At 44.1% G+C, this 25,511-nt stretch overlaps 1 protein-coding gene across 3 annotated transcripts in view; it reads left to right on the forward strand.

Annotated features, from left to right (window-relative positions):
* The first annotated feature begins 1,005 nt into the window (after positions 1-1,005).
* LOC110499980 (semaphorin-3C) overlaps positions 1,006-25,511 on the forward strand; it is a 49,864-nt gene continuing 25,358 nt past the window's right edge. Inside the window, exons 1-2 of one of the 3 annotated variants that reach the window (XM_036957238.1) lie at positions 1,006-1,161; positions 18,746-18,920. In XM_036957238.1, the coding sequence (XP_036813133.1) occupies positions 18,785-18,920 (136 nt within the window). In that variant the 5' untranslated portion in view covers positions 1,006-1,161; positions 18,746-18,784. Of the gene's footprint in view, positions 1,162-9,210; positions 9,468-18,745; positions 18,921-25,511 lie in introns of those variants that run through there. The other 2 variants (XM_021577068.2, XM_021577067.2) reach the window with 2 other exon arrangements.

Below are 25,511 nucleotides of genomic sequence, written 5' to 3' on the forward strand. Positions count from 1 at the left end.
AATTGTGAAAAGCTGCAAGTTGTCTAGCGATTTACAGTATATCCACATACTGTATCATTAAATGAATGTGTATTTGATTGACAGCATTTTCTTATTGAACACCAGAAATTGTAGGACATTGTTATATGCAGTAAATAGCTATGTACTCCTTCTACTTGTTGTTGTCATACTTTACGGATGACATTTCAAAAAGCCTGGAATGAAAGGAAGGGGTTGGTTTAATTGGTCACTTATCTCTTCATTTAGCTGTATCTGCTTGTTCAGTTGCTTTCAGTGGAGGGTTTCTGGTTACTAAGCTATTTTTAAAATGCCCAGAATAAAACAGCTATAGGGCCTTTTTTCTTTCACTTATCTGAAATATGAGAGGAGGCAAAGGCAATGCCTTTCTAATTCAAAAAGTTAAGACTGGAATATGTTAAGCCTAATCTGAAAAGACTAAACAATGGATAGGCAAGAGAACTCACTTCCTGTTCAAAATGCAGACACCAATCAGAAGTAGTACTTCTGCAGAGAAACCTATCCACCCACCAATAATGCAGTTATTGATTAACATGTCTGAGGCTCTCTTTGCTGCTGATTGGTCTGGTCTGAGGGGACCTCCTGATTGAATTGTGGACCCAACATAAATAATGGTCTGCTGGCATAGACCAAAAGAGCTTCTGGAATGCAACTGGTAAGCGGAAATCAAGTGTCACTTTTCTCCTCTTTCCATTAATGCACTCGCTGCAGTTCCTTTTGACACGAGGAGGCGTGCCGTCCTAGCATAGCCTTCGCCTGTTAAAAAACCCATTCATCAACAAAAGTAACAATGAGGCTGATAGCAGGCCTTTAAAATGAATTAAACCTAATTGAATTCCACTGTGTTGATGACAGAATGCATTCAGTTCCTGATTTAGGGCTGTGATTGGTCATGCACGCCTGTTGACCCCTGACCCCAGGAAGCATATAAAACAGCAGGATATTTGCACAAGGCCAATTCATAAGTGCTGCGAGACAGTGGCCAATATCCCCTCCCCTCCCTTCTTTGTACTAGCCTGCCAGTCCACTCTAATCAGACAAATTTGTCTTTGTTTCTACCTAATTTATACAGCATGTGGAGGGAGGGACCACAATACACAGGGCCCCCTGCCTGCAGTTACTCATGGAGAATGAAGTCCCCAGGTAAAATGAAAATGTATAGCTTCATTGATCATGTGATTTCTAGATAAAACACTCTGTCCTTGGTGAAGGGAAAGCATGGTCAAAATGCAATTTCATTTGTTTTGATTAGGGAGTGGGTTACATTTTGACATGTTTGGCTAGATGTTAGAGGTTAAAAGCATTATTCCTGGTGACTGGCTTCTGTGCATCCATAGCAGTCTGATGGTTGGAAATGGATGGCAGTTGGAGTTGTAAGCTCTGGGATAGCCTGACCCTCGTTGATTTATGTTGCCTATCCTAAGAGGTTTACCTTATCTAATGCAGCGGTTTTTCTTGAACTTTGAACTTTCTATGAAACTCAAACAGCTTTGGTTGAGTTGAAAGTCAGGCTAAACTCAACATTTATTTATATATTTTGATTCATTTGCTATCTAGATAGACATTTCAAACAACGTTGAGGTTGTTCATCTGTGGGCCATTCAGGTCTCCATCCGTGTTGAAAGCTATTGTTTTTGGGGAATGTGCGGCGTTTACATGTTCCAAGATGGATTGCACTGTTTTTCCCTTGCTCTGAGACTTTGTGTACATTATACCTTATTGTTACCATTTACGTAGCGAAAGGCTTGGACTTCTACATACACAAACTGGGCTTAGACTTTGGGCTGCCAGACAGACCACTGACAGCTATTCTGTGTTGAATGAGTAGAGATGAACAGTGGAAGCAGACGTGGAGAGAATGCCTGATTCACTATTTCCTCAGTGGTCAAAAAAGGTAATTCCTATGATTGACGCTTGGATTGTGACGGAGAGCATGACTCTTCCCAGTTGACATGATCTGCTCAGGGAAGAATGGCCCTAGATTACTGATTGGCATCCGCTGCTTTGAGCAGAACGACTACTGACCAATTCGCCACCGCCGTGAGCCGATTGAAGAAGGAATGTCCCGTTGAGAATTGTTCTACATTGACACACTCTGATAGAAAATTCCGGCAGACGATCCCAATGAACAGGTGAAGATCCTGGTGATGATCCACATGATCCAAGATGACAGTCAAATTACAGGAGTCTAGATGCAGAAGATAAAGCAGAACTAAAAACGCCCTAAAGGAACCTTCTGCCTTCACCCTCATGTTAAACTGTCAGCTACAGCCAAGTAGATTATGATGGATCGGTCTGTGTGGAATGTTGTTTTCTAAAGGTTCTCTAGGCTCTGATTGGTTCTCTAGTAACTCATCAGCATCTGTCTTTAGCGGTGTCAAAGTAATCAGAGGTATTATCAAAAGCTTTTGACCCGCCAACTAAATCATTAGCATATTGCTGATAGGAGAATTTAGTCTACATTGAGGTTAAAGCAACAATCCCCTTTACAAGATGGACAGCTGCTTTTAATACCAGATTTTCAGCTTCCAACTTACCGGGCGTGTCGGCACGAATACGGCTGCTTTCTTTCCGAGGCTTCGGTTGTGTGTTTTTAACCTAGTATCCATCTATAACCTCTCTCAAAGAGGAAGAGTTAACAAGTCCGCCACCTGTCAAAAGGAAGGTCAAACTACGTCCTGTGTGTTCACTTGTTTTCTGTCCCAGTAGAAACTCACTTCCAGACAGGAGTCGCGTTTTGTGCTCCATGTTAGATCCTGGGAACTGATACACTCTGGATTGAAGGAGAGTGTTTTCAGGTGTTATTCCTATTCCAGGAGTATGAGCTCAGCTGGCTGTTCTGATCTGTTCATACTGTGGTATTTTACCTCCTTTGGTCACTTGCTTTGATATTGTTTAAATTTTCCACCACAAAGGCAGTAGAACTCTCCATCAGTACTAGAACTCTTCATCAGTACTAGAACTCTTCATCAGTAGTGCTTGTTGGCTGATGGAAGATGAGGAGAAATAAATGAACACAATATCAGTGATGTGAAATGAGGGATGAAATGTAATCAAATCCAGTAGAAGGCAGAAGTCATTGTAATGAAATTGAATGGTGCTTTATGGGAGGGTAATGACCCATAACCATGTACTTGACAAGCATAGAGGAAGTTATAATAATGGAAGAGAATGAGAAGCACTGTACTATAGCTCTGGTCATGAGGTGAAACCTACTGTGGGATCTGCCTATCGGTCAGTCTTTCCGCTCTCTCGTCATTTGAATAACTTATTTAGTAGCTGGTAACATCCGCTGAGTAATGCTACACAGATGTCTGTGGCTTCTCAATGTGAATGGAGCACGTTGAGTAGCTGAAACATGGACAGAAGGAAATAGACTCGTCCATTCGCTATTATGAATCATTGGAGGAGGCAATTATTATAGTGTGCATGGGCCATTGGTCCTTTAAATTGGACCTTTTCCTGACAACTGTTCACATCATGACATAAGGTAACATACATCTATGGTACTAGACCCATTGTCACCCTCCCTCCAAAATCCATAAATCGAAATGATATGCCATAGATCCCTGGATAGGAAGGTCTGAAGTATCTCTGCTAGTAACTGTACCTGTAACTGTACCCTTTATCACAGACAGTGGCTAGACGAAACTATAGGAAGTGGTATACATTTTCTAACTCAACTCCAATACGCTTTTCCTATTGAAGTTAATGCCTGAGCTAGAGAGAGAGAACCTGCGATGGCACATATGATGTTATTGTACTGTACCCCTTGCTGAGGTGTCTAGCACTGTGACAGACAATATTGTTCAGTGGCAGGGGGTGAGAGGTGGGGTTCTCCATACAGTTCACTGTGCTGCATACCAGACCTGGGTTCAGATACTATTTGAAATCTTTCAAATTCTTTAAGCGCTTGCTCTAGCCTGCCTGGAGTGACAGATGGTCAGGGTTTGCACTGTTGCGACTACTCTATTGGCCAGGAAAGCTCATTCAAGCCCAGCGGAAGTATTTACAAATTATTTCAAGTAGTGTTTGAACCCAGGTGTGGTGTATACATGTCATAAACAACAGGAAGGCCTCATACAGAGCCAGTCTAGGTCACAGACAACAAACGGAGCAGTTGAGATTAAGGTTGACTTGTACAGTGCACTTTAGGGAAAGAAGGAGGAGAGAGTATAACCTTTGATAGATTATGGGATCAAACTCTGGCCCTTCCTGCGGGACTTTCTGGGAGCTGGTACGTATGAGACTGTGTTGGCAGAACTAATGGTGAGAAGCAGCGCTATTATTAGACACCTGATGATGTCTGCCTTTCCTCGCGCCCTGGCTGCCTTAGTCTTCATTGGGCGACCTCGAAGGTATGCGATTCATAATAGGATCAGGTATGGAGATATTATGAACAGTGTATGGGTTTGAATTTAGTTTGTGGGATTCATGTAGTCTGGGGTCAAACAGACGTTAGCCAGAAGCTAGTCGAGAAGCAATCGTTCATTTTGACACAGACTCGCTCTTATGAGTCTGTCTGGGTATTATGAGTCACTTAGTTAATTGAGTTCCTCCTCTCCTTTCTCTATAGGCTGTTATTTCTGGACCTTCCGTCCAGCCTCCACTGTGAGACCACAGGATGTCCTTTAGATATGGAAATGCCCCCGTTTATAGAAAGTCTCCCTCTGTTTCCCTTCTCAAATGCCAAGACATTCCACATTAGACTGAAGAAGTAGTCTCGGCTGCGCTGATTCTGCCAGAACTGCAACTGTACTACAGTAATGGAATCTTCAACACGGTCTGAGGGGAACGCTTTAAAAGATGAGTGTCTGAGGAGATCTACCTCAAGCTGTTTCAACACAGACTGTGACTCCGGCTGAATCCCTCCTCCTCTCTCTCTCTCCGTCCAGGGTAACTACGGCCAGTCTATTAATCAGATCAGATTCCCCCCTTTCGCTGCCTGGTAGGTTATTACTGACCCCACTATTCACGTTTTCTGCTGTTGTTATTGCAGTCTTTCATGGCTAAGTGGCAGCGGCGGCCTCAACTATGTGCTGTGTGGACAGATGGAGGGAGAGATATGCAAAACCAGAGCAGCTGCACCAACAGAGAAAACAATATGTCCTTATTATACCTCTCGTAACACGCAAATCAATCCATCATTAGCTCGTTCAGGCATCCACCACTCACGCTCCTGCCTCGTTATCACGCCTGTCATTCCCATGGTAATTGAGGAGAGGGTTTGCAATAAGCTTCAGTCCGCTGATTAGGATGTCATGTGCAATTTGGGTAGTGTTTGTCAGCGATACATAGGCTGTCTGAAATGGCATGCTATTCCCTATACACTGAGTGTACAAAACATTAAGAACACCACCTTCCTAATATTGAGTTTCACCCCCTTTTTGCCCTCAGATCAGCCTCAAGTTGTCGGGGAATGGACTCTACAAGGTGTCAAGTGTTCCACATGTTGACTTCAATGCAGTTGGGTCAAGTTGGCTTGGATGTCTTTTTGTCTTGCCCATTGCTCAACATCTCCAGACTTAAAAATCCTTCTTTAACCTGTCTCCTCCCCTTCATCTACACTGATTGAAGTGCATTTAACAAGCGACATCAATAAGGGATCATAGCTTTCACCAGTTGTTCCTAATGTTTTGAACACTCAGTGTATAGTGCACTACTTTTGACCAGAGTGCTATGGAGTGCTTGTACTCCAGCTGGTGGGGGTTCAATACTCATGTGTTGGATACACAGTGGGGGAGCAGGACAAGGTCAGCTCTCTGCCTCACATCTTTTATCATCTCCAATTAGTTGTTAATTGTAGCTAATTCGTTAGAGCCTGTAGCTATGATAATGACATTCCACCTGTACTGTTTCACCAGACAGTACTCGCACAGTAGGAACCAATTGGAGGTTTCATTGGCTCAGTGGGTTAGAGCATGATGCTGGCAACACCAGGGTTGTGTGTTCAATTCCCGCACAGGCCACTACAGCTCTATTTGTCACTTTCGCATCTGTTAAATGATGCGAAGCTCAAGGCAAATGTCCAAAGAACTTGATTTGTGTTAAGAATAAGACCAAACTTGAAGGGAGGAATATTCCATGCTCAGCCTGATAGATTGTCCATGTAGTCTCTGATGAGAGTTTTAGTTGTATTACACTATGAACTCTCTGGTATAGAATCACATACCATGAAAGCAGATGTGTGTGACGGAATATTTTGGCTTAGAGTGGAACCACCCGTAACCCTAGCCATCGCTCAATGTATTTAACTTTGGTGTGGCAACAAAAAACACGTGTGTGTGTGTGTGTGTGTGTGGCCGCTTGTGAAACAAAGATACAGTCATAAGTACAGGTGGACAGTCCAGATTGCGTGATGAATTCTATAAACTGAAAGATTTATTGATCCTCCCAACAAGATGTTTTTGGAAAACTCCAAATGAAGCATACCAATGTTTTATCATCTCTGACCTCTACACAGAGCGGACATGTTTTACATGACACCACAGAGAATGCATCCTGTTCTCAGTGTGAGAGAGTTGCAGCTACCTACATCGTTTACAGTGTCAGAGAGGGCTGTTATTCAGAAACGTTCAGGTTCATTTCCCTCCTCTCGTCCTTTAATAATGTATCTCAGTTCTGTATGTAATGTCATGAAGATAGTTGCAGCCCATCCCTTCTGTCTGAGGCTGACGTGCTCTCAGCTTCATCACAGCCATTAGTAATTTACTGCTCCTTCCTCCTCGCCTCTGTAGAGGGGCTAGTTAAAGAAGAGACCCGTCTGCCTCTATTCTCTCTGGGTGAAGAGAAGAGGCTTTACGGCCCTATGAAATGGTCTCTCCCACTCTGCTGCTCCGTATCCTGACAGTTTAATTGGAGAGGCATAAATCAGCCCATCTGTCAGAGAGAGGGGTAATTATTTTCCTGTGTCTCCGCTACCAGCTTTACCGCCCTCTCTTCCTCCCTTAAATAGACATGTAGGAGCACACCCACACGTAGTAGTAGTAAATACACACACACACACACTCAATTAAATTTGTCTTAATATTGTGCTGCAATGTATTTTAACCGATTTTCTCTGAGTTAGTTTCAGAAAACACATTTGGAATGCATTTTCTGAGTTTATTGTATATTGAAAATGTATTGAACCAGAGCTCTCAAACTCTGTGAAAACTCAACCTCAAAGCTGTTCAAATGGAAAAGTGTAAATCCTGCTTGCTTGCCTTCACACACATACCTGGACTTGTCTAATGAGAAATGGTCATTTTTATATTATGTTGCAAAACGTTTGAAAATGACCCAGGACTCCAAGGACCCCTTCAAACATGAAGTGTGTTTGGTGGGTGTGTTTTTAGGTGACTCTGAAAGTGACATGGTCTCTGCATGGTATGGTTGCATGCTTCTGGTCTTAGAGAGGACATACCACTCTGACCATGAGCCATACGCTCCCAGAGGCAACCCTACTATAGTAGATCTCTCAGGGATGCACTAACCTGCCCTGTAAGTTATAATTTAGGCTTCTGGCAATACCTTAGTAAAGGCAATGGAATAATAAAGTGTTTTTTATATATATATATATATAATATATAAGAATGGAGAGCCAGGCAATAAAAAAATCACACAAGTGGAGGAAATGAATAGTTTAGGAATATTTGTATGACTGCCATAGTAACTTCTGCCATAGTAACTTCCATAGGATATCAAATTATCATCAGAATTCAAATAATGTCTAACAACCTATTTTTAATATCTCAGCATTAAGAAAACATGTCCCACGACTAACTCAATATCTGGGCTATAACATTTTACGACACTACTATGAAATATTTAATTTGATGTTTTTGAAACTGTCTCCAGCCCATGTTAGATGTGATTTTATTATTTGGAAACATTCAACAGGAATAATATTTAATATTGGGTTGGTGTGTAGCTTGTGAAGGAGGAAGGGTCTGTGTTGATTTTAATCTACTGCTGAAGGGCAATATGACTGAATGTGTTGTGAGTGGGAAGTGAGTGTCCCTAGGTAAACTGTTCAGGGCTCTGTTGGACATAAATGATTATTACTGGCTCAGTCTCTCTTATATTCTCCTGCTTTCTCCCTGGTTACCTCTGTCTTCCTTATGTGAGGTAGGAGTCCTCTGCCTGCCTATGTGAGGTAGGAGTCGCCTGCCTGCCTGCCTGCCTGCCTGCCTGCGTGAGGTAGGAGTCCTCTGCCTGCCTGCCTGCCTGCCTGCCTGCCTGCCTGCCTGCCTGCGTGAGGTAGGAGTCCTCTGCCTGCCTGCCTGCCTGCGTGAATTAGGAGTCCCCTGCCTGCCTGCCTGCCTGCCTGCCTGCCTGCCTGCCTGCCTGCCTGCCTGCCTGCCTGCCTGCCTGCGTGAGGTAGGAGTCCTCTGCCTGCCTGCCTGCCTGCCTGCCTGCCTGTGTGAGGTAGGAGTCCTCTGCCTGCCTGCCTGCCTGCCTGCCTGCCTGCCTGCCTGCCTGCCTGTGTGAGGTAGGAGTCCTCTGCCTGCCTGCCTGTGTGAGGTAGGAGTCCTCTGCCTGCCTGCCTGTGTGAGGTAGGAGTCCTCTGCCTGCCTGCCTGTATGCGGTAGGAGTCCTCTGCCTGCCTGCCTGTGTGGGGTAGGAGTCCTCTGCCTGCCTGCCTGCCTGCCTGCCTGCCTGCCTGCCTGCCTGCCTGCCTGCCTGCCTGCCTGCCTGCCTGCCTGCGTGAGGTAGGAGTCCTCTGCCTGCCTGCCTGCCTGCCTGCCTGCCTGTGTGAGGTAGGAGTCCTCTGCCTGCCTGCCTGCCTGTGTGAGGTAGGAGTCCTCTGCCTGCCTGCCTGTGTGAGGTAGGAGTCCTCTGCCTGCCTGCCTGTGTGAGGTAGGAGTCCTCTGCCTGCCTGCCTGCCTGCCTGCCTGCCTGCCTGCGTGAGGTAGGAGTCCTCTGCTTGCCTGCCTGCCTGCGTGAGGTAGGAGTCCTCTGCCTGCCTGCCTGCCTGCGTGAGGTAGGAGTCCTCTGCCTGCCTGCCTGCCTGCCTGCGTGAGGTAGGAGTCCTCTGCCTGCCTGCCTGACTGCGTGAGGTAGGAGTCCTCTGCCTGCCTGCCTGCCTGTGTGAGGTAGGAGTCCTAGGACTGGGAGGGATTGGGTGATCAGTTCACTGTCTCGTTAGCTGACGGAGGGGGAGAGAAAAAGAGAAGCGAGGAGGGGGGACTTCAGTAGAGTATGTAATAGGAAACCAGCCTTTTCTCTCTCTCCTCCTCTCTCTACCCTTCCTTCTCTCATCTCTTTCACTCATCAAGTCTGTCCTGCAGGCGGTTGGATGTAATAGCAGCAGCGCTCTCTTCTCTGCCTTCTTTCTGGGTTAGTCACCAGGGAACTGTCTCAGTGGTACTTAAGTGCTTGACGGGGATAAGGACTGGGTCAACACAGGAACAATCAGGGAACCAGGGCTTTGGGATCGAGACAGAGCAGGAGAGGAGCCTTATAAGGTGGGTCCTAGGCTGGGCTGTCCTAGGCTGGGACAGGGGTGTGTGGACAGTCAATCTTTGTGACAGAGAGGCGGTAGTGGGAGAGGGCTGCGTGGACTCGGGCTAACAGGTGCAGGGTCCCACTGGTAGACAGACGGAAAGGGAATAAGAACGGCTGAAGCGAACACATTTAGACAAGTATTAAGAAAAGCTCCAAAAGACTTGATCCAAATGTAACTGCATTTGTGTCTTGTTAATTTAGATACCCGTTTACGGTTTGGTGGTTTATTTTCTCCTTTCTATAGTGATGGATAAGGGGTTCTCTGTTGAGTTTTGTGAAGATATGTCTGAAATGACGGGCTGTGAGGCGTCTGAAAAGTAATGCTGATCATTGAATGTGTTTTTGATTGTTCTTCATCACTGATGTTCGCACACCATTCTGTATTTATGGTGGGATACATGTTATATTAACATTTACATTGAGTAGAAAGAAGTATAATTGTTATAGGACATACTATTACAAATATATCAGGGTGATCACAAGTGTGCCTTTGCTCTGAGACTGAGATTGTCACGTTGTCTGACATTAACTATATGAGTAAAAATAGAAGTAAAAATAGAAGATTATAAGCCATAGATTACTATAAGCCAAAGATATAGTTAAAAAGTGTTATTTAATTCAATTCAACAGGTTACTGTTGAGCCCTAAACCCTCAATTTTTATTACAAAAATATTTGTTTTTCTTAGCTCTTCCTGGTCAAACGTGTGCTTGGCAACATGTCCATGTACCCGAGCCGTTAACTTGTGAGTGACAGGGTGTGGTGTGAACACTCGGAGCTGCTCTGGTAGATCCTGTAGGCGGAGGGAAGACACCGATCCAGACAATTCACACAGTGTTCAACTCTTTACTCTCAGAATATCATTATCTGTTTACCATATTTTATTTATATGCTCTAGGTCTAAATAGCATCTCTTTCATGACTAGAGTGACTCTCTCGTGTAATTTGTGTTGTAATTACAGTGTGGTTATCTCTATCTAAAGTAGGAATCTTTGTACAAATAGAACCAGGAAGAAGAGCGAGTCTAGACCAAAACAATCCATTTATCAAGTCGTAATCCAGATGGGACTGCTTTTTCCTCATTACGCTCCATATACAGTGTATTCGGAAAATATTCAGACCCCTTGACGTTTTCCACATTTTGTTACGTTACAGCCTTATTCTAAAATGGATGAACAAATTCCCCTCATCAATCTACACACAATACCGCATAATGACAACAATCTAGTGTACAAAGCCATATGGAGAGCCATAAACATGTACATTAATTTGTCTGGCGAGACTGTACTCTGTCCAGAAATACTGCTAATTGCAAATGTATTGAAAAAATGAAATATTACATTTGAATAATTATTCAGACCCTTTACTCAGTACTTTTTTGAAGCCCCTTTGGCAGCAATTACAGCCTTGAGTCTTCTTGGGTATGACGCTAAAAACTTGTAGCGTGTATTTGGGCAGTTTCTCCCATTCTTCTCTGTAGATCCTTTCAAGCTCTCTTAGGTTGGATGGGGAGCGTCGCTGCACAGCTATTTTCAGGTCTCTCCAGATATGTTTGATCGGGTTCAAGTCCAGGCTCTGGCTGGGCCACTAAAGGACATTCAAAGACTTGTCCCAAAGCCACGCCTGCATTGTCTTGGCTGTGTCCTTAGGTTCGTTGTCCTGTTGAAGGTGAACCTTTGCCCCAGTCTGAGGTTCTGAGTGCTCTGGAGCAGGTTTTCATCAGGGATCTATGTTCCATTCATCTTTCCCTCGATCCTGACTAGTCTCCCAGTTCTTGCTACTGAAAAATATCCCCACAGCATGATGCTGCCACCACCATGCTTCACTGTAGGGATGGTGCCAGGTTTCCTCCATACGGGACGCTTGACCTTCAGACCAAAGAGTCCAATCTTGGTTTCAAATAAAATTTTATTGGTCACATACACATGGTTAGCAGATGTCATTACGAGTGTAGCGAAATGCTTATGGATCTAGATCCGACAGTGCAGCAATATCTAACAGGTAATAGCAACAATTCCACAGCAAAACCTAATACACACAATCTAGTAAAGGAATGGGATAAGAATATAAAAATATATGGATGAGTTGTGACAGAGCGGCTAAGACACAAAAGATAGTGTAGGATACAGTATATACATATGAGTAATGCGAGATATGTAAACATTCTTAAAGTGACTAGTGTTCTATTTATTAAAGTGGCCAATGATGTATGTAGGCAGCCGCCTGTCTGTGCTAGTATTGGCTGTTTTAACAATCGGCTGGCCTTGAGATAGAAGCTGTTTTTCAATATCTCGGTCCCAGCTTTGATGCACCTGTACTGACCTCGCCTTCTGGATGATGGCGGGGTGAACAGGCAGGGACTCGGGTGGTTATTGTCCTTGATGATCTTTTTGCCTTCCTGTGACATCGGGTGTTGCAGGTGTTCTGGAAGGCAGGTCATTTGACCCCGGTGATGCATTGTGCGGACCGCACCACCCTCTGGAGAGCTTGTTGTGGGCGGTGCAGTTGCCGTACCAGGAGGTGATACAGCCCGACAGGATGCTCTCAATTGTGCACCTGTAAAAGTTAGTGAGGGTTTTCGATGACGAGCCACATTTTCTTCAGCCTCCTGAGACAGAAGAAGTGCTGTTGTGCCTTCTTCACCACGCTGTCTGTATGGGTGGACCATTTCAGTTTGTCTGTGGTATGTACACTGAGGAACTTAAAACTTTCCACTTTCTTCAATGCTGTCCCATCGATGTGGATCAGGGGGTGCTCCCTTTGCTGTTTCCTGAAGTCCACGATCATCTCTTTTGTTTTGCTGACATTGAGTGAGAGGTTATTTTCCTTAGACCACAATTCGAGGGCCCTCACCTCCTCCCTGTAGGCCGTCTCGTCATTGTTGGTACTCAAGCCTACTACTGTTGTGTCGTCTGCAAACTGGATGATTGAGTTGGAGGCGTGCATGGCCATGCAGTCATGGGTGAACAGGGAGTACAGGAGGGGGCTGAGAACACACCCTTGTGGGACCCCAGTGTTGAGGATCAGCGGAGTGGAGATGTTGTTTCCTACCTTCTCCACCTGGGAGTGACCTGTCAGGAAGTCCAGGACCCAATTACACAGGGTGGGGTTGAGACCAAGGTCTCAAGGTTAATGATGAGTTTGGAGGGTACTATGGTGTCGAATGCTGAGCTTTAGTCAATGAACAGCATTCTTACATCGGTATTCCTCTTGTCCAGATTGGATAGGGCAGTGGGATGGCGATTGCATCGTCTGTGGACCTATTGCCGCGGTAATCAAATTGGAGTGGACTAGGGTGTCAGGTAGAGGTGATATGATCCTTGGCTAGTCTCTCAAAGCACTTCATGATGACAGAAGTGAATGCTACGGGGCTGTAGGCATTTAGTTCAGCTACCTGTGCTTTCTTAGAAACAGGAACAATGGTGGCCATTTATAAGCATGTAGGGACAGCAGACTGGTTAGGTATTTATTGAATATGTCCGTAAACACACCAGCCAGCTGGTCTGCGCATGCCATGAGGATGTGGCTAGGGATATCATCTGGGCTGGATGCCTTGCGAGGGTAAACATGTTTAAATGTTTTACTCACGTCAGCCATGGAGAAGGAGAGCCCACAGTCTTTGGTAGCGGGCTGCGTCGGTGACAGGCACTGTATTATCCTCAAAGCGGGCAAAGAAGGTGTTAGTTTGTCTGGAGACCCGGGGACGTGCTTTCAGTTTAGCGCAAATGCTGCCATCAATCCACGGTTTCTGGTTAGGGAAGGTTTTAATTGTCACAGTGGGTACAACATCTCCCATACACTTCCTTAACCTTTCTGATCTCCCCATCCCGAATCCGGGATCGTGAATACAGACTCAGCTCATTACCATAACGCAACGTTAACTATTCATGAAAATCGCAAATGAAATGAAATAAATATGCCATCCCTCAAGCTTAGCCTTTTGTAAACAACACTGTCATTTCAGATTTTCAAAATATGCTTCTCAACCATAGGAAAACAATCATTTGTGTAAAAGTAGCTAGCTAGCGTAGCATTTAGCTCTAGCATTAGCGTTAGCATCCAGCACGCAACATTTCAACAAAAACATAAAAGCCTTCAAATAAAATCATTTACCTTTGAAGAACTTCAGATGTTTTCAATGAGGAGACTCTCAGTTAGATAGCAGATGCTCAGTTTTTCCAAAAAGATTCCTTGTGTATTAGAAATAGCTCCGTTTTTTTACATCACATTGGGCTACCAAAAAAAAACGAAAATTCAGTCCTCAAAACGCGAACTTTTTTCCAAATTAACTCCATAATATCGACTGAAAACATGGCAAACGTTGTTTAGAATCAATCCTCAAGGTGTTTTTCACATATCTCTTCGATGATATCGTTCGTGGAAGCATGGTTTCCCCTCTCAATCAAATGGAAAAATACTTGCACATGGCTTTGCGCACCAGTTTCGACGCAGGACACCAGGCGGACACTTGGAAAATGTAGTCTCTTATGGTCAATCTTCCAATGATATGCCTACAAATACGTCACAATGCTGCCGACATCTTGGGGAAACGGCAGAAGGTCTAAGCTTATTCCTGTCGCATTCACAGCCATATAAGGAGACATTAGAAAACAGAGCTTCAGAAATTCTGCTCATTTCCTGTTTGACGTATCATCTTGGTTTCGCCTGTAGAATGAGTTCTGGGGCACTTACAGACAAAATCTTTGCAGATTCTGAAACTTCAGAGTGTTTTCTTTCCAGAACTGTCAAGAATATGCATAGTCGAGCATCTTTTCATGACAAAATATCGCGCTTAAAACGGGAACGTTTTTTATCCAAAAATGAAATAGCGCCCCTAGAGATGCAACTGGTTTTAAACACGCTCACCGAGTCAGCGTATATGTCAATGTTATTCTCTGAGGCTATCCGGAACATATCCCAGTCCACGTGATCAAAGCAATCTTGAAGCGTGAAACCGATTGGTTAGACCTAAGAACGGACGCTTCCTGTTTTATTTTCTGCCAATAGGAAGGGAGCAACAAGATTGAGTCATGGTCAGATTTGCCAAATGGAGGGCAGGGGAGGGCCTTGTATGCATTGCGGAAGTTAAGAGTAGCAATGGTTGAGCGTGTAACTCACTCGTGTTCATCAGACCAGAGAATCTTGTTTCTCCTGGTCTGAGGGTCTTTAAGTGCCCTTTGGCAAACTCAAAGCGGGCTGTCATGTGTTCTTTACTGAGGAGTGGCTTCCATCTGGCCACTCTACCATAAAGGCCTGATTGGTGGAGTGCTGCGGAGATGGTTGTCCTTCTGGAAGTTTCTCCCATCTCCACAGAGGAACTCTGGAGCTCTGTCACAGTGGTCATCAGGTTCTTGGTCACCACCCTGACTAAGGCCCTTCTCCCCCGATTGCTCAGTTTGGCTGGGCGGCTAGCTCTAGGAAGAGTCTTAGTGGTTCCAAACTTCTTTCATTTAAGAATGATGGAGTGTTCTTGAGGACCTTCAATGCTGCAGACATTCCCAGATCTATGCCTCGACACAATCCTGTCTCGGAGCTCTACAATTCCTTCGACCTCATGGCTTGGTTTTTAGACAGGTGTGTGCCTTTCCAAATCACCTCCAATCAATTGAATTTACCACAGGTGGGCTCCAATCATTTTGTAAAAACATCTCAAGGATGATCAATGGAAACAGGATGCACCTGAGTTCAATTTCGAGTCTTATAGCAAAGGGTCTGAATACTTATAAGGTATTTTTTATTTAAAAAAATCTAAACCTGTATTCACTTGGCCATTGTGTGTAGATTGATTTAATCCATTTTAAAATAAGTCTAACCTAACAAAAATGTGGAAATAGTCAAGGGGTCTGAATACTTTCCCAATGCAGTGTAAACATGATCAATTGTGTAAAATGTCAATATTCCATTACAAAAGACAGCCTTGGGAATTGCTCTCATTCAGTAAAGACATTATGGCAGAGCCAGAAAATCAGATCTCCTGTTCGGCATCTAAGAAAAACAAATTGGTCTTAAAATGTCGTCATACGAAAGTATTCGGCCCCCTTGAACTTTGCGACCTTTTGCCACATTACAGGCTTCAAACATAAAGATATAAAACTGTATTTTTTTGTGAAGAATCAACAACAAGTGGGACACAATCATGAAGTGGAACGACATTTATTGAATATTTCAAACTTTTTTAACAAATCAAAAACTGAAAAATTGGGCGTGCAAAATTATTCAGCCCCTTTACTTTCAGTGCAGCAAACTCTCTCCAGAAGTTCAGTGAGGATCTCTGAATGATCCAATGTTGACCTAAATGACTAATGATGATAAATACAATCCACCTGTGTGTAATCAAGTCTCTGTATAAATGCACCTGCACTGTGATAGTCTCAGAGGTCCGTTAAAAGCGCAGAGAGCATCATGAAGAACAAGGAACACACCAGGCAGGTCCGAGATACTGTTGTGAAGAAGTTTAAAGCTGGATTTGGATGCAAAAAGATTTCCCAATTTTTAAACATCCCAAGGAGCACTGTGCAAGCGATAATATTGAAATGGAAGGAGTATCAGACCACTGCAAATCTACCAAGACCTGGCCGTCCCTCAACTTTCAGCTCATACAAGGAGAAGACTGATCAGAGATGCAGCCAAGAGGCCCATGATCACTCTGGATGAACTGCAGAGATCTACAGCTGAGGTGGGAGACTCTGTCCATAGGACAACAATCAGTTATATATTGCACAAATCTGGCCTTTATGGAAGAGTGGCAAGAAGAAAGCCATTTCTTAAAGAAATCCATAAAAAGTGTTTACATTTTTCCCACAAGCCACCTGGGAGACACACCAAACATGTGGAAGAAGGTGCTCTGGTCAGATGACACCAAAATTGAACTTTTTGGCAACAATGCAAAACGTTATGTTTGGCGTAAAAGCAACACAGCTCATCACCCTGAACACACCATCCCCACTGTCAAACATGGTGGTGGCAGCATCATGGTTTGGGCCTGCTTTTCTTCAGCAGGGACAGGGAAGATGGTTAAAATTGATGGGAAGATGGATGGAGCCAAATACAGGACCATTCTGGAAGAAAACCTGATGGAGTCTGCAAAAGACCTGAGACTGGGACAGAGATTTGTCTTCCAACAAGACAATGATCCAAAACATAAAGCAAAATCTACAATGGAATGGTTCAAAAATAAACATATCCAGGTGTTAGAATGGCCAAGTCAAAGTCCAGACCTGAATCCAATCGAGAATCTGTGGAAAGAACTGAAAACTGCTGTTCACAAATGCTCTCCATCCAACCTCACTGAGCTCGAGCTGTTTTGCAAGGAGGAATGGGAAAAAATGTCAGTCACTCGATGTGCAAAACTGATAGAGACATACCCCAAGCGATTTACAGCTGTAATCGCAGCAAAAGATGGCGCTACAAAGTATTAACTTAAGGGGGCTGAATAATTTTGCACGCCCACTTTTTCAGTTTTTGATTTGTTAAAAAAGTTTGAAATATCCAATAAATGTCGTTCCACTTCATGATTGTGTCCCACTTGTTGTTGATTCTTCACAACAAAATACAGTTTTATATCTTTATGTTTGAAGCCTGAAATGTGGCAAAAGGTCGCAAAGTTCAAGGGGGCCGAATACTTTCGCAAGGCACTGTACATTCATCGATTAGTCGTTTTTTAAAAGAGAGATGGGAAATTAATTAGACAAAGGGCCAAGCAACACACAATAAACCCAATTATCATTATACCACTTCGGTAATGTATTGCTGTATTTGTTCAAGTCCAGCTTCTTTATGGAGACCAATTTAATTGTCATCGCCAGGATTCCTGGCAAGGCTTCGACAAGCAGCAGTATTTCTGGTCTGATTACAGTCTCGCCAGACAAATGAATGTTTATGGCTATCCACATGGCTTTGTAGACCAGAATGTGGAGCATTGCTCCTTATAAGGCTGTTATGTATATCAATGGGGAGCTTGATTGTGTACATGGAGCACTATCAGGCTGCCAGACATGCCTTAGGAGGTTAGGGAGGTCAGTTGTACTAGCTAGGTGCCAGTCATATTTGTAGGGATCTCCATGATATCACCTGACAGGTTATACAGTATGACCGTGGTAGATTTTAAAGCAGGAGAGAAGTTCCAGTTGTATGTGTCTAATCCTGCTGAGGTGGCGTGTCATGGTAGGCCTGTGTCTTATCTCACAGTAATGACTCCTGGCACTCAGCAGCAGTAGAGGCTCCCATCTCCAGTGATGGTTTAAGCAGCTGTGAGGCTGACATCTCCAGAGCAAGGGCTTCTCTCTCCTGGAACTCACCCCAGCTAGGGTGGGCTGGGATAGGGAGGGCCAAAGAGATCTTAGCCCTTCTGCACTTTTCCATATGCGTTCTAACTCTTCACACGCGGCCCCTCAAACGACGACCCAAGCCCGTCATGCAGGTTACATTTCAGCTGGGTGATATATGGTTCATCTGATCCCAGTGCCTCAAACTTTCCATCAGCTGCATCCCAAATTGAACGTTTCATAGATATCCCACCCTCATCTATAAGCCATGAGAATATAGATCTGTCTTTGTTTGGGTGCATTTTATTGTTTCCCCCATTTGTATTATTTTTCTATTAAACCAAAATGGATACTCTGCGCATAATACGTTGAGTGGCGTGGCCATGGGCAGAAGAGCCTGCTCAGTTTTTCAGAGGCAGTGAGAAGCTCAGTCTTTGGTTAGCAGTAAGACAATCTCTCTACAGGAGAAAGTCCCCTGGTAATACCTGTCTTCATCAATAATGGAACTCCTCTTGTCCAATAATGGAAGCAGAGTGAAGGCAGAGAGGAGATTCTCCCCCAGCTCTTTTGTGTAGATGAATCTCGTCCATAACAGGCAGCCATGTTAAAGGACATGGTAACTGATGGATTTAACTGTCATGTGACACTCGATCTCTCCTTTAACACAGATCCTTATTATTTATTGTTATTATTAGAACAGGAAGTAGACGCCATAGGACAGGAAGTAGACACCATAGGACAGGAAGAGATAATGGAGGGCTGCAGCACTGCTAGTTTTAATCCTACCTTTCTAATCAGGAATTGTTTCAGACCTGGGAAACAAGATGAGTGAATCAATCAATTACTGGGATCTATTAACTACCGGGAAGAGAATGAAAATCAGCGGTGGTGTAGCCCTCGTGGACTGGATTTGAACATCCTTGCTGCATCTGTGGTACTGTAGTCTGACCAGTGATGCACCGCTCTCTCCCTTAGGTTATTTGGACTAGGTGTGGTTCCTGAGGCCCTGCTGTCATGAGGTGGCCAGAGGGGGTCGTGAAGACCCCGCCCTGGATAGGAGCCAGATCCACCCTCCTGGCTCTCTCTCTCCTCCTCACTTGTGTCTCCAGCTTCCTCCAGCCACTGCCAAGAGTCTTCCTCTCCTTCGAAGGTAAAGAAATGTCCTGTTTACTCCAACAGTGAATCCCTAAGCATTGGACAGACGTGTCCTACATCTAACCTTCTCCAGAACACCCGTAAAGCATTACCTCAGGCTTAGTCTCATCCTGGTCTGCTGTGTTTCACCACAGCTGTGATGAGCTTACAGAACACAATGAAGCTATTAGTTTATGGTGTTAATGGGTAACATATGGTCAATAACAGATTGATGCCCATCCAGAGGATGTACAATCATCTTCGTCGATTTGAACTAACAAGAAAATACTATATAATTGCCTTCTCTGCAATGTCTGAGATGAGGTCATCTCAGACATTCCCTTAGATGTTTGTGTTTGATTGACATTTAATCAGTGTTCTCTGCCAGATAGTGGTAGGGCGTCTCTAAATGTTATAGTACCCATGCTGCTTAGTCCCTGTGGGACTTAACATTGTCATGTTCTTGGTTTGGGCCTGTGAGACCCTGAGATCGTGGTTCTGTTCCATGTCATTGAGGCGAGCCAGAGCCATACCTCTGTGAGATCGTACTGTACTGTGTCATGAATGACTGACTGCCCTGGCTCCGCCTGGTCCCGGTTAAACGTTAAACACACACACTGGGTGGAGGCACTGTTTCCTTTCCCTGTGAGTGTTGTTACAGCCTCTTGGTTTGATTCTGTTTTATTTAATTTCCTTGACACCGATGATTGGATGAATTATTAACCCTCTGAACTAGGAAGGAGTTTGCGGTGGAGGAGGCTGGAGGGGTTGCTTCTTGTTTCTCTAGCTTTCAGGAACCATCTACCCCTCATAAGTGGTGTAGCTGTACACTGGTGTTGATGTTGTACAGCAACTTCTGGGTATGTTTGATTATCTTTCAGTACCTCCAGGCTGATTTATTTTGTCCAATCCAGGAAAGACTGTGGCTGTGCTATGTCTTTGTTGCACGTGTCTGTGCGGCGTCTGAGTGCACAGACAGTGTGAAGAGGTGTTGTGGCTGTGACTCATTGTCTCTGGAAAGGCTGTGATATGCTGTGGTCATCTTTTTCCTTGACTCCTGGCACCTTTCTCTTCCTCTCACTGGCTCTCATCCTCTTTCCTTCCCTGACTTTCTCTCTCCTCTCCCTCTCTTCTTCTCTCTGTGTTTCTCTGTGATTGTCTCGAGTGCTGTAGCCCAGCTGTCAGACAGAGACAGGCAGTGAAACGCCCCACTCAGCAGAGCTGCTCACAGACAGGACCCAGGCTGTATACTCTTGTCTAGGGGATGTGTGGAGCATTGCGGGTGGCTTGGAAAAAGCCTGCTCGCTCACTGCAAACAGACCAAACCACTCAAATACCTCTGTGGCTTTTACATACAACCACGGTAGGCCTATTCACTCCTGCCCTGTTAAATGGCTGACCTCCAGGATTCATGGTCAACATGCTGGAAATAAATCTATCCCTGCTGCTGATCATGTGATTGGTTAATCCCTTTTCCATGTGTGGATTTAATTTGTCCCCATTTCCTGTTTTAGTTTGGTTTTACTGTATCTGAGTGAAATGTCAAAGGGAACTATTATCAGTCAAAGTGGTTCTTGGTTGGGTAGCTCTGGTTTTGTGGCGGACCGGTAATAGCTTGATTTTTATTTATTTTTTATTTGAAAGTCAGGTGTGTGTATGTCATTTAGGATGATCTATGTAGGTGCTTCGCTGTGCTTTATTCCCATGGGACCCATTGGATTGAATTAGTGTGAAAACAGAAGCAGAGGGGATTTGGCAGTGACTGGAAGGACATATCAAGGTAAAGAAAGGAATGGAGATTTGATTGTGAGCCAAGATTTCAGGTGTTGGTTGGCTTCCATGCTGTGATTTTAGAGCTATTCTGTCCGGGATGTTAAGCACAGGGGAGTTGAGCTGAACTCATCTATGTTGGTGGAGCTGGAAATCCTTTTCCGTTGGGGCAGACAGGCTCCATATTTCACCCTGCATTCAGTGGAGCTTCTGCCTGGGAGAGATCCAGATGTAGGGAGTTTGAGACTCCTCTGACCGAGGGAGAGGACTCTTCTCTCCAATAAACTCCAGTGTGGACGTCCACCACTGTGGGAATTATTTAGGGTGCATGGGCTCTCTCCAGTACCAGGGTGGGGAGAGGTGCAGGGCCCAGAGAGGGTAACAGGTGGGAGGTCCAGTCAGCAGCAAGTGTAAGGGTGTGTGTCAAAGGTTCTGCACTGGAGGCGAGATATACTGTAGTTCCCTAGAGTAAAGACTCTTTTATTACTACAGCCTAAACTGACTAAACCAAAAAAAGAAACTCTGGGGGGAGACTTGTCAGTACACAGTATCTCACTCTCTCTCCCTCCCTCTAGCTACCCATCTTTTCTTCCCTCTCCCTTGAAACTCTAGCCGAGGGTAAGGCAGGTTCACGTGGCTGAGTGAGCCAGCTCGCGTCTCCAGGAGAGGTTGCCGTCACTGACATTCCTGCTCCCTCACACTGCTTAATCTTGTCTTGGAGAAGCAAACGCAATGGCAACCAAAACACAATAATAAACAGTGAGAAACGCAGGCCCCAGAACGCAGCCCTATATAATAAACAGTGAGAAACGCAGGCCCCAGAACTCAGCCCTATATAATAAACAGTGAGAAACGCAGGCCCCAGAACGCAGCCCTATATAATAAACAGTGAGAAACGCAGGCCCCAGAACTCAGCCCTATATAATAAACAGTGAGAAACGCAGGCCCCAGAACGCAGCCCTATATAATAAACAGTGAGAAACGCAGGCCCCAGAACGCAGCCCTATATAATAAACAGTGAGAAACGCAGGCCCCAGAACGCAGCCCTATATAATAAACAGTGAGAAACGCAGGCCCCAGAACTCAGCCCTATTTAATAAACTGTCAAATACGTTTCAGTAAAGCTGGAAACTAAATGAGGGGCTTCCCCTTCCTCAATTTTTAGCAAAAATAATTTTGGATTTAGTAGCATGATAAGAGATTTGTATTTAAACTTTTGTTTTCAATCACTTATTTTCTCCAATATTTAGTCTAGCGACCCCTTTCATTTGACATATTCCAAAACACAAACTCCATCTGTCTCAGTGAAAGTTAAAATAATGAATAGCGGACCGCTCTGAAGTCTGTGTTTTGTCAGCCACGGATAAAATAAGATAAGGGCCATATTTTCCCATGAATCATTAAAATGTGCGACTGGTACAAAGCCCATGACTAAGGACTGAATAATAAACCACTAACAGTGAGGCTTCCTATAGCTTTCCCTGAGCAGGTGAGGTGTAGATTAGACTGGGCTAAGTCTAATCCTAGGCCAGGATTCAGACAAACGCAGAGAAAATGTAATAAAATATTTGGCTGAATCGTGGGCTAGGATTACCTAGTCCCAGTCAGATTTACACCTCACCTGCTCAGAGAAAGCTTTTGGGATTTGGAGCCATAGGGTTCGTGATTTGATGGCTACTTCAAGTCAAGAACACTGCGATGTCGATAATCTGTGTTTATTTAAATCCCTGCCATAGACTATATGGAGAAATGTTTCAATTTCAACTAAGGTGGAAAATGAATCTGGGTCTGTTCCAGTGGTCATATAGCATTGTCCTTTCTTAACCCGATTCAGTGACATAGGTGATATGCTTTTAATCAGAAACAGAATTCACTTTTCTGTCTTGGCTTTTTACTCCGCAAAATATACTTTCGAACATAAAGTATCTGGATTTCATCTCGGTCAAATTGCTGAGCATAGAAGAAAACGTTAGATCATCAGTTTCTTGGTCAGAAAGATGGCTCATGCCATGTTGATACTTTGTTTGACCCAGGTGAAACATTTCACAACCTTTTTGTTAGGCTGCGTTCTGCACCTGCCAGTGAGTTTACAAGCCAATACGACAATGTTTTAGCCCTGATCTAATTGTTAGGAGGCCGTATCAACGATTAACGAGTTGCCTGCCCAGGGCTATGGCTGTATGGTACTTATCACACATCTAAGGCTGTCTGTATACGGTCTGGTAGGATGATTTGGGTTTTGTTTCTCTCTGGGTGATTGTGAAGAGGATTCTACACTAAGGCAGTGGGTGTTGAAAGTCATGGTCACTGTCACTACTGACAGGGTACGTGTGGCTCAGGGTGGGTGCTGGTCTTTGTTTAAGATGTCATTAATGTCATCTGTCCTGCTGGTGGTCAGAGTGTCACTGTGTAAATGAGGCTTAAGAAAATATTAAAGTATTTGGATGTAAAAAAATTAATTGTCTGTGTATATCTCTGTGTGTGTGTGTGTGTGTGTTTTAGCAGGTGTCTATTTGAATCCTTCGGTCTAGTCCTTGGTAGAGAGCCTTGGTCGCGTAGCTGTAGTTTGAGACATGTGGGAGATTTGATTAAGATGGTGTTCTTGTAATGAGCGTTCCCTCTCTCTGGGAGCTACTCCTGTTCTCAGCCAAACCCTGAGCGGAACCAGACGTCTCACACACACAGCCGTCTGTCTCACAGCCTTTCACCATAGAACGGATGCTCTGGTTCCCCAGCTTCCTCAGATCAGTTCCTTCTTTTATCATGCGTCATTAGAATCTCCTCCTAGCCCTCATTATTCATAAAGGATGACTATCAGGAGGTCGTCCAACTGTGAAGTATGTTTATTTAATTGTGGGATGGTGTGTGGGTGTGCACGCGCATGCAAATTCTTCACATTTGATTACTTTCTACTTTTCCCTGAATCACCATGGAAACTGACAGTTTTTTTTTTTCTCCATCCCTCTTTATAAAACAAATTGAGGCTCTGAACTGTTAAGTGAATATTTGGAATACTTCAGGTATCCTGAAAAATGTTTGACCCCTTTCAGATTTAACTCGAAGACTCCTCTGCGTTTTACTGAGGAAAATCATGAGGTGCATTCAGTGAAACTGAAACATAGCCAAGGTAAAACATTTTCCGAATTCCTACGTGAAGGACTCATTTGTAAGATAAACAGCAGAGCCTTGCCAATGTAACATTCAACTCCTGTAAGATAATGTCTCAAACTTGAAATCTAATGGCAAGGTCTGAGCCAGTGGTTTGATGTTCAAGATTTTATCCTTGCCGAACCTAAACCTCAAAACCTGATCATAAATCGCCTAACTTGCCCCAGATCTCATAATAATGTGTTCTCTATGGGTTTGCACTTTTGTCTTCTATCCCTGACCCCTCCGCAATTACAGGGCCTGGATAGGTCAAACAGACTGCTGCCTGCATGGTCGTCAGCAGGGCCAATAGGAAGTCAAAGGTCGTTAAAGGCAGGGCTGACGCAGGGCAAAAGTGGACCTGTGTGTCTGCATTAGTGCTCAGGGGCATGGAAGTCAAGTAAAATGCTTATAATTTCACACAGCATCCCATATCTGCTTTACATTATTTTTCCCAGAGTGCATCTAAACTTGTCATTTGCAACACAATTTGCCTTTGAAGTGAAATCACAAATCCGTGATGGTATGCTCCAGGGAGTTCAAGGCTATGCAAACCAGTGACCTGTCATTACTGTTGACAGAGAGATATATTTAAACATACAAATAACCAGGCTGACTGGGGTTGTTTTTTGTGTGGTTGTTGTTTGTGTCTCCAGGCATGTGTCCTGTTGCTAGCCGAGCTAATTGATTGAGTTAGAAACAGGACATTTTCCAGTGAAGGTTAGCGGGTACAGGCTGCAGCAAAGCCTACGGCTGCTGTGTTTGCGGACAGGGTTTGACAAGCCTTCTGTCAGTCATACTTTTTCTCTCCTTTCTCCCCCTTTCTCTTCGTGTCTCTGTGTTTTGACATTCCTGTCTTTGACCTTGCTGCCCCAGATGAATGTTTTAGTGTTCATCCCGTGCACCATGTTGAAAGGTAATCCGTGGCCATCAATATGGAAGAGAAGGTATCCTTCTGGAAGATGCACAAGGTCAAATGGAAATGGTGACGGTTGGTCTTTGGGAATTTAGGCTATTGATTCAGTGAAATGTATTCTCAGCGTTGTTTTTCGGTCGTTTTTTTTTTACAGGTGTATCCTTAAATATTTTATCTTGCACACAACTATTCTGTATTCACTAACAATGGAACAAGGCTCACACTAACAATGGAACAAGGCTCACACTAACAATGGAACAAGGCTCACACTAACAATGGAACAAGGCTCACACTAACAATGGAACAAGGCTCACACTAACAATGGAACAAGGCTCACACTAACAATGGAACAAGGCTCACACTAACAATGGAACAAGGCTCACACTAACAATGGAACAAGGCTCACACTAACAATGGAACAAGGCTCACACTAACAATGGAACAAGGCTCACACTAACAATGGAACAAGGCTCAGAGTGACTTTTTTGGAATAACTCTTTTATTATACCAGTGAAAATGTTTGTATTTTATTGTTGGGATCAATGACTAAATGTGAGTTATTTGTACCTTTTGAGGTCAAGACCCTTTTCTGAGATCTTGGTCATAACGTATCGGTGTTGAGTGAAGGTTAAAAGAAACGGCATGTCTGTGACCAGTTATTACTCTCTGTACCCTCACCAGTGGTGTAAAAAGTACCCAACTGTCATACTTAAGTAAATATATGTTATTAGAAAATGACTCAAGTGAAAGTCACCAAATTAAATACTACTTGAG

This window comes from Oncorhynchus mykiss, chromosome 21 (genome assembly GCF_013265735.2).
Source record: "Oncorhynchus mykiss isolate Arlee chromosome 21, USDA_OmykA_1.1, whole genome shotgun sequence".
Lineage (NCBI taxonomy): Eukaryota > Metazoa > Chordata > Actinopteri > Salmoniformes > Salmonidae > Oncorhynchus > Oncorhynchus mykiss.